This window comes from Acartia tonsa, chromosome 8 (genome assembly GCF_053477335.1).
Source record: "Acartia tonsa isolate MP-2025a chromosome 8, ASM5347733v1, whole genome shotgun sequence".
NCBI classification, from domain to species: domain Eukaryota; kingdom Metazoa; phylum Arthropoda; class Copepoda; order Calanoida; family Acartiidae; genus Acartia; species Acartia tonsa.
In genome coordinates, this window is record NC_137267.1 from 12,750,508 (window position 1) to 12,766,428 (window position 15,921).

General features: G+C 30.3%; 3 protein-coding genes across 8 annotated transcripts in view; 2 read left to right on the forward strand and 1 right to left on the reverse strand.

Annotated features, from left to right (window-relative positions):
* Positions 1-3,057, forward strand: part of LOC145325999 (regulator of G-protein signaling 9-like) — an 84,227-nt gene extending 81,170 nt beyond the window's left edge. For all 6 annotated transcript variants that reach the window (XM_080169066.1, XM_080169064.1, XM_080169062.1 and 3 more), the window contains one exon: positions 152-3,057. The gene's annotated coding sequence lies outside the window, so the exon portion shown is untranslated. The remainder of the gene's footprint in view (positions 1-151) is intronic.
* barr (non-SMC condensin I complex subunit H) overlaps positions 1-15,921 on the reverse strand; it is a 224,848-nt gene that overhangs the window by 149,293 nt on the left and 59,634 nt on the right. The window lies entirely within an intron of this gene.
* Positions 8,238-13,480, forward strand: LOC145326000 (uncharacterized). The gene is made up of 4 exons (XM_080169068.1): positions 8,238-8,343; positions 8,815-9,231; positions 11,854-11,927; positions 12,683-13,480. The coding sequence occupies exons 1-4, from the start codon at positions 8,310-8,312 to the stop codon at positions 13,364-13,366; spliced, it is 1,209 nt and encodes a 402-aa protein (XP_080025194.1). The 5' UTR covers positions 8,238-8,309; the 3' UTR covers positions 13,367-13,480.

Below are 15,921 nucleotides of genomic sequence, written 5' to 3' on the forward strand. Positions count from 1 at the left end.
AAAAAATTAGCCGTATGACGTCATAAAAGGGAGAAATGGGAGGAGAGTTAGGAAAGGAAACCCCTTAAAAAGAGAAGGATCTATTGACTTCACACAGCTCATTTTTTCGTACACTTTGTTGTGCCTTAAATTATTTATATTAATATTTCAGATTTTTGATCCAGTAACTCCTGGAGAATAAAATCAGTGAATTTGTCTGCTTATGGTGAACACTGACTACTCACCCCTCTACTACAACAAAAAAAAACTTCACCCGCCACCAAAACCAACACTAATTAATACAAATATGGAACATTTACATATAAAAATATTATAATAATAATGTGATTGTTTAGATCAGAATATCAGAATATCCTCAACCAGAAATACATCATGTTTGTTACATTTTTCCTTTTAGAGGTAGAGCACGATTTATAAACTATGATTATGACTGTAAATGTATAAACTCTAATATTCAAATATTGTTGTAACTACATTCCAAAACATTTTCCTTTTACGATGTTCAAGCAATGTTGCAAACAAAAATGAAATAAAAATCCTGAATGAGTTGATATCATAACAAAATAAACTATGGCCATATTAGCCAATAAAAACATGATAAATATTATATCAGTATTTAAGACTAAAAATGTTATGAAAAAAAATTTTTAACAGTTTTTTAGCATCATTGTTTGAACATCTTTTCTCCTAAACTGAAAATGGATAATGTCACTTGCATAAATTCTTCATTTTGGGCACAATACAATTTTATGTAAAATCTAAAATTTCAAGTGAAATGATGCGCAAAATATCCACAAAATTTTACATCAAATTAATATAAATTTTGAAATTTTAACTCGGCCAAAAGTAAAGTAAAATAATCTCCTGACCTAAATGTAGACCTGTTTTGAAAAAAAACTATACATACATACATGTAGCACAATAAATAAAACAAACAGTTACACAAACAGAATATTTCTGAGAAAAAAATATCCGACACCATTTTATGTCTCCAAACTATCTTCATGTTTTTTATTTAGAATATTGATTGTTAATTAAAGAGAAGAAAGCTTCATTTATTGGAAGTATTATTACCAAGTCCTTCTTTGTCACATATTAGGTTAGGTTCCCAACTATTTCTATATTCTACTGTATACACAAGCGAACATTTTATCTTAAAGATGAGAAAAAAATAGTTTTAGATCAATTGTTGTTACTTGTAAATGTGAATTATTTTTTATTTGTCAACATTCTTGTTTTTAGTTTTACACTTATTATTAGTATTATTTTCAAAAATGGTAAATTCAAAAGGGTAAAAAAGATATTTTATATTTTAGAATTTTAAAGAAAGGCTATATTTATAAAAGTTTTAAATTTAACAAAAAGGGTCCATTTTACTAGTTATAAGAAAGATCCTTTCTTTATATGTAGACTTTTCAAATCCAAAAAGACCCATAAACCCTAATTTTGTGAGAGCCCCAATAATTTTTTTTTATATAATTGCATAATATGACGTAGCTCTAAGAAATGATATAATTAATTAGCTCCCTAACTAAGTGTTTGGCTGATGTGTATAAATATATAAAAATAGTGACTTGAGAAAAACAAAATATGAATGTGTATAACTTTTATGAATATAATAATATGTCCAGTTTTTGCAAATAATATAAGCGTCATTTTAAATTTTGTAATTGTTGAAACAGAAATATAAAATCCACAGCAATATTCAATATTGATTTTTACAGGTTTTTTTGGGGAAAATATTTTTGACAAGAAAGAGAAAACTAATGTTTTTTATTAGAGTTATGGTAAAGCTTATTTCCAAAATTTCAAACAAAATTTTAAATCAGGAAAATTAAAGTTTAAATCTATTATAATGTTTTGTTGAAAAAATATGTTAATATTTGGAAATAAGCTTAGATTTTGTATAAAATGACAATGCTGTGTATTAAAATCAGATTTGTATGTGTTAAAGCCCATGATACTGTTATGATTATGTTTTAGTATATTTGAAATTACCATGTCTTAAAAAACAAGCCTGGAATGAAAAATGTTAAGATATGATAAAATGGAAAAGTACGTTGTCAATTTATGATTTAATAGAAAAAAGAAGAAATTGTTTAACCTTTTTTGCTGATTTGAAATGGACTGATTTACAATTGAATGTTTTGTGGAACCTAGATGTGTAAGGAAATTAAACTTACTGTGCACTATTTCTGAGGTTGCAGTTATCATTGAATGAGTGATTTTAAAAACACTTTTGAGAACACCAATGTTTAATTAAATGTCACTGATATGTATAATTATTATATTATAAATGTTATCTAAAAAAACACGACACTACTATTTGTATTATTATTAAATAAGTATAATTATTATTCTTATTATCATTATATTAGTCTGTAGTTTTAAACATGAGTTTGTCAAAATTAGGAATCTATAACTGAGCCCCAAAAATATTAAAAAGACCGCCGCCTGGCGGAACTTTTTAAAACTATATTTTCCTACTTTTGACAAATTTGTGCCTAGAATTAAGGTAGATTTTGTGTGAAGAAAAAAAATATTTAAACTCAAAAAAAATTTAAAACATTTCATCTTGAAGTTTAGATTCTAGAATCACATTTATTCAAAGATTATCTTATGAATAACTTTTTAATAAAACTTAATTTTAAGTGATTTTAGAATTTACAGTTTATTATGTATGTATTAATCACCTTATTAAGATTTTGTGTTGTTATCATATATTAAAAATTTATGTATATTTTGTAAAAATCAGCCATTTCAGAAACACATTGAAACATTTTTATGCCAAATTTTTCACCTTCAAAAAAACTTATTGAAATGTATTTTTCCATTTTAATTTTAAGTATACTGAAACATTTGTGATTGTATTAAGGGCTTAAAAGCATTGAAACCTGAATGATCAATGTATGAAATAATATATTTGTTAATTTTTTCTTGAGCCAACTCTAATTATAATTATGTCCGTGGTTTACAAGTTTTTTTTGATTGCTAATGCAAAAAAATATGTGGATGTTGTATAAATACTTTTGAAAAAAAATACATTATAAAAGTAAACTTTTGGTTATTTTTTGTATAGCTTTAAACAGTTGACTGACTCCGATTAAGCTAGTGAAAATGTTAAAGATTCAATACACCTATTTGCAATAATACCACCTCCATTTTTCATCCATTTTAAATATAAGTTTTACATCCGTTACATATTATACAGAAGAAAATTAAATTTTAATAGTGAAAAATAAGTATATAGTTTAGGGGACACAGGACAGGGTAGAGAACATATATTCAGATGAACTGAATTTTAGTTTCCGAAAGTGTGCGACGGTGCGTAGCTTCCGCGTCCTATCTCAATATTTGCTACTAGCTAAAAAAGCTTAAAACTTAAAAAAATCAAAATTAGAAAAATTTAAATTTTTGAATGTATAATGTATAAATCGTTTATACATTAAATCGCTTTTCCATTAGACCAGAGTCGCTGAAAATAGGGTCTGCAATAATTGGGTTATCTGCTGTACACTTTAGGAAACTAGGGCTCGAATAGGAAATCCATTTTCAGCTGATCTATATTCAATACAACTCAGGAAGGGAGGGAACTTTGGACTATGAATTGTTTTGCCACCCAAAGTTTTCAAAAAAAGCCCTCTCGTTCTTCCTTAGTCTTCAAAACTTTGATTGGTTGGTTCAAACAATCAATGTATAATTTAGTTAACAATACAAAAGGTTAATTTCGTTAATCAAGATTGGGGGTGCGTATAAATTTTTATATCATTGTCCTATCCCGTAAGAAATCTGGAGTATGTTACCAAGTTAGAGATTGGATTGTTATTATCCCTAAGGAATTTTGCATACACACAAGCTTCACAACTCTCAAACTAATTCAAAACCTGTTCCTAAAAGCTAGTCATAAACTTATTTTATCTTCATTGTCATCAAAGGATAAAATCTACATATTGTGGGAGTTTACCTAGTTAAGGGGGGGGGGGGGAGTTCTGACACATTTGCGTAAACAGTGAGTATAGGCTTTATCTTTGGACTGAGAGGATAGGTTATTAGGGATAAAATTATTCTTATATGATGAATTTCCCCCAGATTTAAGATTTTTGGATAGGCCTCCAGGTGGTCTCTGTACAGGTAAAAATGAAAAAAAAAATTTTTTTTAAGAGTGAGATGTCAGCTTATGAGACAAAATATATGAGACATTTGCCTATACTCACTGTTTACGCAAATGTGTCAGAACTTCCCCCCCCCCTTACCTCTTTAGGACGAGTTTCCAAAAAAACTAAGAGAATCAAAACTTTAACGCTAACTATAATATATTAGGTCAAGTAACATCCAACCAACCCTTTGTTTGCTTGACCTTTGTCAGGAAGTCACAACTGTGCCAGGTGCCTGGATGATTTGCGTCTGTTTACGGGCCAAGGCATTTCAATAATTCTTCTTATTGTTACGCGCATGATTTAGCAGCATTTTAGTGTGTTCTATGTATTTTTAAAAATTCACCAAATTTTTTAAAGGCACAAAGATGACAACTGTAAATTACTTTGATTTTAATCTTTTAGAACTTAAGGTTCATTATGCATATGGATAATGTTAATCTAGTAGTAAATGTTATAGAGTTCAGAATAAAGTTGACAATAGCAGGGAGTCAGGGGATATTGTGCTGTTTATTACACTGGTCCCCAAAGTTATATGATAACGTTTTTTTGATGGCTTAACAACTTTGGGTACTTTTATTGAAATTTGATTGGTTGGTTGATTAAGTTGAATGAAAAAACGTTTCAATCAATAATTGTAATCTACAGAAGGGATTATTTTGTGTATTACCAATTGGGAATGTACATCAAATTATCGGCAATTGTCTTATCCCTTTTGATTCCTGTGACAATAATATGTATATATTGTATATAATATAAATTCCTCTCCCTTTTCTCACGCTGTGCTACTAGTCTTTAAAAACTTAAATGCTTCGCCTGTGCAAAATTATAAAACCATAGCCCTCTATTTTTTTTGTTTGTACATTAATTTATTAATAAAAAAAACGGCGGTTTCCTCAAAGTGTCCATTCGACCAATGATTCGCCTTGGGCACTTTTCTTGTTGTTAATTTATTGAAAACTAGCGGCTTCGCCCCTAGCCTCCAGGGGCTTTGCCCAAAGAGATGATAAAAAAAAGTTGAGGTGAAATTTGTAAAAAAAAAAATGGGGGAGGGATTTTTTTGTTTTTTTGGGGTTAGGGATGTCCCAACCCCCAAGAAAATAGCCTAAAACCACCACAGGACCTGTAGGTATATTCCCTGAAGAGTAGAATCCGATCGGTACAGTGGTTACCGAGATCTTAAGCTTTAGACGGACGGACAGACATCAAGCTACTTTGTATTATAGATAAGAGGGGGTTGTTAAACAGTGGTTATAATATTTTAACTCATGCTAGGGTAGGTTATATTGGGTAAAGGGTATCCCTTCAAGGGCTAGGCATAGGGAAAAAAACTACCCCCTCTTTATTTTTAACCTTTTTTTTGAAAATAAGGTGGAAGGGTTTTTGTGCTATCCACGTACTTTTTGGGAAAGCACTAAAAAATCTTATCTGACTCTTCAATGACGATATTTTTTCCACTACAGGATGCAAATATTGGAACCTTCAACTTTCTAATTCAATGAGCATAGTGTGTTCCAGACGAAACTTTACACATCTTTAAAGTTTTCTAATCTTGATATTTGAAATATATGAAAGAGGGAATATAAGTTGGAACATATGGCATACAAAGGGTGAAATAAAAAAAGTTTTTTCTCTCTTTTTCATTTCATTCAACCATAATATTTTCTTTTTAGTAGCGAAGCTACTCTATAATTTACTTTGTCCGTCAGTCCCTATCGCTTTGGGGGAAACATGATTTTCTCGTCTCCAATTTAAGATAGAAAGCTGAATTTTTAGTGAAGATTTCCATTACCTATACATTGTTTTGTCTATTATTTGGGTTACCAGATCGATTTCCAGATTGTCAAGTTTTCCTGATTTTCTCAACTCCTTTTCAAGTTATAGGGCTGAAATTTTCAGGGATTAATTGATTTTATCGAGATTTGTCTATTAATTAGCGTGCTAGATCGATTCCTAGATTTTAAGTTTTCGTGATTTTAAAGATTGCATGATTTTAAAGGTTTAGTAATTTCCCGTTTTGTCAACTTTAATGTTTATTGTATGACACTACTATATGGTAAATTTTTTCCCGATATCCCTTCATAATTTTTTTAGTTTTGCTACTTATAGATGTTGTCCATCCTTGTTTCCATCTAAATCAAAGCGTATTCTTTATATATAGGCACGTTAGAATGGTTCTATATTGGGGAGGTTATCGGTTCGAATCGCGGCTTCAATCGCATCAGAACTAAAAAGTTAAAAGCTGTACCTAATGCTGCTATGTCAGATGCGTGACATTAATGAAAAAGTAGGTAAGTATCTTTGCCCAAAACATGCAAAACTCATTACCAAACACTGTAGGACTTCAAGAAAAAGGTTGTGCAACAAAGAGTTGGCAATAGTTGGGAGTCTGTCTCTACGGTGTTAGCCGCCATCCCCAGAAAAATATTATACGAAAATGAATTAAAATATTATACTATAAATCCATTGAAAAAGTGGATTAAAAAAGGAAACTTTTAAAAGACGACCTTTGTCAAACCATGAATGTTTTTTTAAAGTTATAAAAATGGTTAGTAATGTAAAAAGTCAGGGAAACAATAGACAATAGCTGATAAATTGATGTACATCACAAATGATGATACACAAAATTACCCCTTCTATGAATTATAATTAGTGTTTAAAACGTCTGGACACTCAACCAACCAATCAAAATAAATTTAAAGTCCCCAAAGTTAATGAATAAAAAAAAAGTTTATACAACTTTGGAGACTTGTGTAATAAACAGCCTACGTCCCAATGTCTGGTAAAAGTAATTTTTGATAAAAAACAGTCCATTAATAAGTGACTTAATCAGTAAAAATGTGCGTAAGTTAGATGATGAATTAATGCTTAAGCCTTGGCCAATAGTAATTATAGAATTATTAATGTTTCACTTAATTCACACTTGATGATGAATATTCTAACCCTGAAGTGTTCACAGACAAGATGATATGTAAAGTTATAGCCCGATAATTTGTTGGTTTGGTAATTATTTTTTAATTTAATGAGATTAAATTAACAAGTTGATTTATTTGTATAGAATCTGGATAGCATTTTTATTGTCCAAGGGTAAAAACAGTTTGACTGATTAAAGATATTACTTTATTTTAGTCTTTAATTTTGCCAGATTATTAGCTTGAAAATTTTATGACAAGGGATAGAAGAATTTATTTTATTTCTACATAGATCTGCATTTCTTGCTCTTTGCCTACTTTTAATTTTTTTGCAAGATTTAAAATCATAATCATTTAGGTATATTTTGAAAAAGTATTTATAAAGATTTATTGTAAACTTAACTAGCTGATATGGTAATAAACAAAATACAATAATTGATCTTTAAAAAATTATCAAAAATTAATTGCTAAATCAATGCTAAAAATGTTAAGATTTTATTATTGTTCTTAACTACGTTTGTGTGACTTATTATGTAAATTTATTCTTTTGCAAATTAAATCAAATGATAAATGTGCATTAATAAATGACTAAAATGTGTTTTTAGGAGAAATAATTTTTATATCAGGGATAGGTCTAACGGGGAAAAATCATCTTTTTGATCTGAAAAAAAAGAAAAAGGATATTTATCATATTTGTTGGCCTAAGAACTTTGGGGACTTCAAATTTGAATTGTTGAGTGTCCAAATGTTTCAACTACTAATTTTAATTTACAAAAGGGTAGTTTTGTGTATCGTCATTGGGGATGTATATCAATTTATCGGGCAAAGTCTTATCCCTTTATATCCCTCATCCCAACTACCTGCTCTTATTAACAATAAACTTAGAATTAGATCCCCAATCCCATAATTGGTTAGATTCTATAAATAAAGTTATATATTTGTTAAAAAGTTTCTACACCACTAGTTTGAAATAAACCAATAAAAAAATTTCATATGTACTTTATAGTGGCTAAACCCTATGCATGCTCCTTCCATGACTAAATCAGATTGTAAACACATAAAGAGACAGTTGAAAAGAGCAAGGAAGACTGATTGTAGAGTATCTTCGCTACTAAACATCTAGGATATACATTTGCAATATATTTACTGAACTGGTAAAATTGCTGCAGGTGTTCGGGCTAGGCAAGCAAAATTTAAAGATTTTATTTTATTAATTTATTAGTCTTCCTTCAACTGAGCAATTATGAAGATTAATATTGTGCTCCTTCTTTTAGAAGGTAAGTTTTTATTTAATTTTAATAATAAACATTAATTTAATGGATTTCTTAACTTCTTTAAAATGTTGTATAATAAATGTCAATTAGTCTGTAAGATAAAAGCTTAAATATTGTGATTCCCAAGAAATCATAAAGGATAAGACAATAGACAATAAATTGAGTAACGCCCAACCATGATTGCACAACCTTTGTCTGAGAAGACCTAACTGTCATGGTAATGGGTGGCATCTATTTTGGGCCAACGCATTCCCCCTACTCTAACTATTTCGTCGCGCACCTGACATAGTAGTGTCTTTAGTTAACGTCTTTAGTTATGGAACGGTGATAATCCGAAATTCAATCATGTCACCTCCCTGAAGATGCGCTACGTGTTAAGCTACGGTTGCAGGAAATTTACAGTCCAATATACCTCCCCCCCTCTGGATGAGGGTCTACTCCATAACATAACTAACTTTATTCTTTTTTTTTTAGGTTATATGCTCCATAATGTTGGAGGCATGTCCCTTGTGTTTGAAGGTCAACCTTTCGAGTTTGCAGTTGATCCTGTAGAATTTGAGTCAGAACCGCTATTTGAATCTGAACCTGAGCCACTGTTGGCGTCTGAACCGGAGCCACTGTTTGCATCTGAACCTGAGCCACTGTTGGCGTCTGAACCGGAGCCACTGCTTGCATCTGAACCTGAGCCACTGTTGGCGTCTGAGCCGGAGCCACTGTTTGCATCTGAACTGGAACCATTGTTTGCCTCTGAACAGGAGCCCCTATTTGAATCTGAACCGGAGCCGCTGTTTGCATCTGAACCGGAACCATTGTTTGCCTCTGAACCGGAGCCACTATTTGAATCTGAACCGGAGCCACTGTTTGTCCAGCAACCTGACTTGTCATTTGAAGGTAATCCCGCTCAACAATAATAATAATTGTCGAGCAGTTTCTTTATGACTGCAGTAAGGGGGGCATTTTTACGTATTTCCATTAAAGTTGTATGTACCCATTTTGTCAAATGGGCTTATTAAGTCAAACTGTTACTAATCATGGCCAGTTTGTATATAATACATTTGGTCATCAATGTTCCACCCTCAGATGTAAAAACTTTATTTTAGTGTTAGGCCGAAATGACCTAACAATTGTATCTGTAAGTACGTCTAATAACACCCTTTGCTATTTTTAAAATCTGAGAAAATTTTTTTGGCAAGAAAATTGCAAAAGTTCGCAACCTTTTTTAGCTTCACTACTTAAATCGAGTTTTAAAACTTTTCATATAAAATCAGTTTTACAAAAAATGTCAATAATTACTTAAAATTAAGCCTGAAAGAAAAAAAATTCTCATTACACGTGTTAATTTTCATGTTTTAGGTCTTTTTTTGAGGAAAGCATAACTTCTCCTTTTTTGACAATAATATATTTTTAACAATTCAAAGTAAAATGTTATAAAACTTAAAAGATTTTTCTTGAATTATCAGTTGAAAATTTCATCAAACATGCAATTTAAGTGATGAAAATTTAATAAAATCATTTTTTGAATGTTTAGAATTACCAATTATCTACATTTAAAACAAAATGTTAACAAAATTTAAAAACATTCTAACATATAACTTCAAAAATCAATAACATTTTATTAAATGACGTTTCAAAAAATAAATCATTAAAAGGTATTAAAATGCATTTGAAATTACTTAAAATTAAAACCAGAACATCTTTTTACACTGTATTCTGTGTAATAGAGTTTAACTGACATGATTAGTAAATGAAAAATTTCCTAAACTCATTAAGCCTTTTTGTGACTATACTAAAAATAATTCATTTTGTTTTATATTGTTTTTTTATTCAAATATTTGACAAAATTTTCCCTGCGTCAATAAAATATAGTCAGTTTTTTACTGTTTCCAGGTTTTTCTTTATAATTTTAACAATTAAATATAATATAAATCTTCATTATCTTTTATTTGAATTATCATACACATTAAAATGTAAAGTATAAGCTAGAATAGCACTTTTTTCAACGAATATTTTAATGCCATTATATCAAAATAATTCCTCTTAAATATCACACAACATATGATTGGGAAGTATAGCCATTTCTTTGAGGAATAATATTTACAAAAATACCATTAATTCTGTTTTTATCAGAAGTTAAAAAATTAAACAATTCTAAAACAATGGTTGGCTGTCTAGATATTGAGTACACTAAAAGTACGGCTCTGTTCTATTGAAATAATGTTGCAAAAAGAAGGGTTCTGAAAGTAATCTACCTAATTTTTTTTAAAGAACCAACAAGTACTGTCAGTGTCTATTTTCTTGTCGTCTAGCTGACAATCAAATCATAACACAATTTTCATGATAAAATATTCAGGTTTCTACTTCACATTTTAAAAAATATACTGATCAATAAAATGTTCAAAATTTTACTTTGTACTAATTAAAAAAATATGTTGTAATTCTTATTATAAAGTTAAATTTTTATCCCTGACAAAATCATAGACGACTTTTAAAGGCATCTTATCTAAACTTTTTGAAGAAAAGCTTAAAAACGTTAATTAAGTATGAAAACTATTTTCTTCGATTTGTCTGAAGTTATTATCGCATTCTATTGTTTTTTTTATTATCATTTACTTATATCGAAAGTGCCAAACATTGTACCCCAACTTATTCATTTAATAAAAAACGAAGCGTGTCATAATCAAAAACGATTTGATTTAATAAGCACATTTGACAAAACAACGTTTTGGAAAATACGCGAAAAATGACTCTCTATATGTCTAAATGTCAATTTAGAAAAAAAATAAATACTTTCATTTAATACTATGACATCCCAACTTGAAGTTAAAATTTTTTTAGGTTGGGGGTAAAATGTTTAATATAGGTATTTATTTTTACATAGGGGATTGGGTAAAAACACACCTCTTTATCTTCCCTTGGACGTCCTTGGAAAGGACGTTATTAGTTGTCCAAAAGGAAACTATCCAATTTGATTTTAAGTTGGTTGGAGGTTGTCTTATTTTTTAAAGTAAAGAAATCTTCATTCCCATATAAACAACCCCTTAAATAGTGGATGTAAATATTCATTTATTTCCCTGGTATCTCATTTATATCCCTGGTATGATTTTAGAAGATTTTTAATTTTTTTTGGAAGATTTTAGAAATTTTATTAATTACTAAAAGAAAGAAAAATTATACCAGGGAAATAAATGAAATTTAAAAACCAAAATTAAACCACATTTTACTAGCATAAAAATGAGTTTTTGTTTAAATGAGAATGATATTCCTGTCCAGTTTTTTGTTTATTTCGTGAATAAATGATGACCTATCGGTCCATCATTTATTCCCTCGGGTAAGAAATATTCATTCCTAAACAAAAAACTGGACAGGAATACCCCATTCCCACAAATAATACATTTTTGGCCAAATTTTTAAATCTTCCATTAAGGGTTGGTTTTCAATAAATCAAAAACATGTATGCATCCATATTTATAATAAATCTTATTTTAATATTATTAACTTTAACTTTGAATAAAGAATTTGGATTATCCGTTGCTGACCCAGAGCCCATACCATCAGATGATAACCTGGAAGAGAATCTTGAGTTTGAGGTACTCTTTAGTCTTAGTAGTCTTGTAGGAAAGCTACTCTATAACTCTAAATATCCGTTGATCTATCCGTAGGCTAAGTTAAAGGGCAACTTTACCTGCTGATATTTAGTATGGATGTTTGAAGATGTTTCGGTGAATATTCTTATGACAAATTAGCATAAATATGACACACAGAAAACTGTCCCGAATTTGTATTAATTTTGAGGAACAAGACTCCAGTGACGTCATATTTTTCTTTCCCGAAAAAGGGAAGGGGGGAAGAAAATCTCTTCAAAAGAGATGGGGAAAACCCCCTTTTCTTCCATATCTTTTTTCTTCCCCCCTTCCCTCTTTTTTCTTTCCCCCTTCCCTTTTTCGGGAAAGAAAAATATGACGTAACTGGAGTCTTGTTCCTCAAAATTAATACAAATTCGGGACAGTTTTCTGTGTGTCCATATATGTAGATACTCTAAGTATTGTCCGTTTTTTACACTCTAGTTAAAATTCCTTAGGAGAAACATGATAAGCTAATATAAACAACCTCTAAAGCTTCTATAAAAGATTGCTTAAACAAAAAACAACTCCTAGCCATAGGCGACGAGGGATACAATTTCTGTCATAAAAATCTCATTTACAACTTTAGTACATTAATTTTAAGTAGTAAATTAGGCTGTTTCCCTTAAAGTGCCTTGTCAAGCTAGTAACCCTTCCCTCATTCTTGTAACGTAAGGGGTTTTAGGTTTCTTTTTGTTTCATAATAACTTTAAAATGTTCAGGCTGATGGTTCATCAACAAGTACAACAACAACAACTACATCAACAACAACATCAACAACTACATCACCAACTGAAACATACACACTTACAAGGACATCAACATCTACAACAACAACTACACCAACAACTACATCTACAACAACAGATCCAACTACAACAACAACTACAACTACAACTACAACTACAACTACAACAACAACAACTACTACAACAACAACTACATCAACCACAACCTCAGATCCAACCCCATCTGTTACATGTGATGAGATGAAGAACAATGCTGCTGTCAAACTAAGACTTGAAAATAACATCAAAGCCAAAACAGATGAAGAATGTAGACAACAATGTGAAAGCTCTAATTGCATGTACTGGAACTGGTCAAGAAAAAGTTGCAAATTTTTCACTATTGGCTATTACCCGAAGAAGAAAACTGTTTCTGGAAAGTGCTTCCGAGAATATGGTGATATCAAAGTGTGCGCGAGTGCAGGTTGGGATACATCTCTCAAGTTTAAGAAGACCCGAACTGTCAAGGTTAGCTCACCTGAGGAATGCGAAGAAGCATGCCGCAGCGATATTGAGAACTGTGCAGCTTGGACGTGCATCAAGAATAAGATATGTATCCTGCAAAATGTAGAATTTCCAAGAAAGAAGAAGCAAGTATCTGGATTTTGTTTCGGTGTATAGAATTTCATCTTTTGTTTGTTCATATTCTATATTAAAGATAAAAATAATTTTAGATTCTAAACTTTTTGGTAATCATTGTAAATGTTATGATCAAATAAACCTGAGTTTCCTTGATATTCTTATGTTAAAACCAGGGCTCAGCAGCCACGTATCAGTCACCTGTTTTATGAGATGTCTAAACCTGAGCCAAATATGACAATCATTCTTTTTTTAAAGTTTACAAAGCATCCAAACTTATATAGGCTAATTAGACTTTTGTATCTAGAAAAGATACTAGTATTAAATTTTGGTGTAAGAAATGTCTGAAACTCAGGGCCTCCATCGGGCTTTCGGTATATTGTTCCCCATCCCCCACCCCCTGAAATCTCTTTCCGCCATTTTTATTCTTTAAGAGATAACCAACTTTTGGTAAGGATTACAATTTAATAAAATATTTTTGCTTAGAAAGTCCGAAAACTTTCCAAAAAGAAGTGTTATACAGCCATAAGATAATGTCCACATAATGTCCACAACATTTAGTCACTGTAAATGTTGTCAAAATCTAATCATAAACTAAAAATTAGCTATGGCTACTTTTTCTAAAAGCCATTTAAAGTTGATTTAGACCATATCTATACAAACTGTTACAAAAGTATATGACACCAGAGGTGAATTCTTTAAAAACTTTTTTAGCTTACTGCCTCACTAAAATAGTGAGGCAAAATTTTCCCCTCTAAAGCAAAAGTTTTTTTAAGAATCCACCTTTGGACTAACATCATATTTTAAGTTAACCAAAAAAAAATATTAGATAAAATTGCAGCTGTAATTGCGGCTTTTCTAAGATGAGTGCAGCTGCGGCTCTAGTGGCTGCGGGTAGGTGAATAAGCCCCGAGGCTGAGGCTTATTGGGTGTCTGAATAAGCCAGGTATTTAAGACCTATTGGTTGGCTGAATATGCCACGTAGATAAGTCTTATTGGGTGGATGAATAAGCAACTGTGCTGAGGCTTATTTGGTGCTTGTATTGGAATTTGATGGCTACGACTGGTGCATATTGAGTAGTTTTGAAAGCGGTGCAGCTGGTTTGGAGGCTTCTCTAAGCTATGCGGCTGATGGTTGATGTGAATGCCGAGCCCAGAGATCAATAATCGTATTTGATAGACTTATTTTTTTAAAAATATTATTGAAAAAGTTGCACATAGAGTAGGTATAACCAGCACACACAATAAATATATGTGGGTCAGAAAAATAAAAAAAACCAGCCAAATTTCAAATCAACACATTTGGTTTTAAGGATGTAAATATAAGAAATCCCAAAATTCTTAGAATACATTGTTTTAAAAGGACTTAGTATATGGTAATTAAACAAATTATAATTTCTAATAAAATTTTTAGTAAAAAAATATCAAACCTATCTCTGTATTCTCAAATTTTTTTCTATGGTAGGTTTTAACCAAGTGTTTTTATTAATTTAGTCAGTCCAATTAGTATCTTTCAGGGAGTAAGGGAGGAGACAATGGATCGAATATTCAATATTTTAGGCGTCTCAAACCTTGGGGACCTGCCCAAAGTGTTTGTGAAGGATTAAGCAAGTTCTGACTGACTTTGGGGACTAGCGCACATTTGCCGCTGAATTTGTTATGATCCTAGCAGACAAAAATCAATAAAAATAATCATAATTATCATTTAATAGATAGAAACTCTACTGTGATATTTGTGAAATAAACAATAAAGAAATCCTTTATTTAAAATTAACGTTTCTTGAATTTTGGTAGCAGTTATAATATAGTTATTAGGGGTGAACAAGTTTTAAGGGCGATTTTTCTAGTGATTAAATACAGAATGACTTTATTGTGATGTATTGACTACTGGTGACCTAATTTTTAAGTAAAAGCTTTTTTTCTTAGAACTTTTTTTATTTTGGAGTTTCTAAATTAGATTAACAGTAACAGTACTATTTTCTTCAAATTTTCTGGATAAATCTGGTTTTCATGGCCTTTCAGCAAAAAATCTTAAATTGAATTGATTGCCCATTGTCCCATCCATGTATCCCTGATGGCTAGCTTTATCAACTCTTTTACAACAAGGAAACATGAATATGTATATGGATTATTACTTGATTTAAAGAAATTGAATATGGACTTAAATGAATAACCAATAAAAATTAGGAACCTCAACATTTTTTTGTTGTATATAAAAACACAAATACTTTCAGAATTTTCTTTAAAATCACAAAACCTTTCCTTTAATTCTTAAATTTTGAATTGTAAGTTTAACTTATTACTATTTTTAACAAATAAACATTTATCTTGAGTGCTGAATAATTTATATCTAGAAACTCGTGAAATCTCAAATTTAAGTTTTTGTTTTCATTTTAAAATAAAGAATTCTGCGTTGTTCTAAAATAACATAATTTCTGCAAAAAAATATTTCTCTATGAATTTAAATTAATGAAAGCATTTAATAAATAGTAAACCTTAAATTTTGTTTTCACAAAATAATTCATTATTTTTTCTTAGATACAAATATTTGTTGCAATTTTTTGTTATTGCCTTGCGAAAAGGATATTAGTTTTAAA

Bases quoted from the DNA above. Each gene is read 5' to 3' on its own strand.
- LOC145326000 (XM_080169068.1), top strand. From the start codon at position 8,310: ATGAAGATTAATATTGTGCTCCTTCTTTTAGAAG. The intron at 9,232-11,853 runs GTAATCCCGCTC...CTTTGAATAAAG, and splicing joins ACCTGACTTGTCATTTGAAG to AATTTGGATTATCCGTTGCT. The intron at 11,928-12,682 runs GTACTCTTTAGT...TAAAATGTTCAG, and splicing joins AAGAGAATCTTGAGTTTGAG to GCTGATGGTTCATCAACAAG.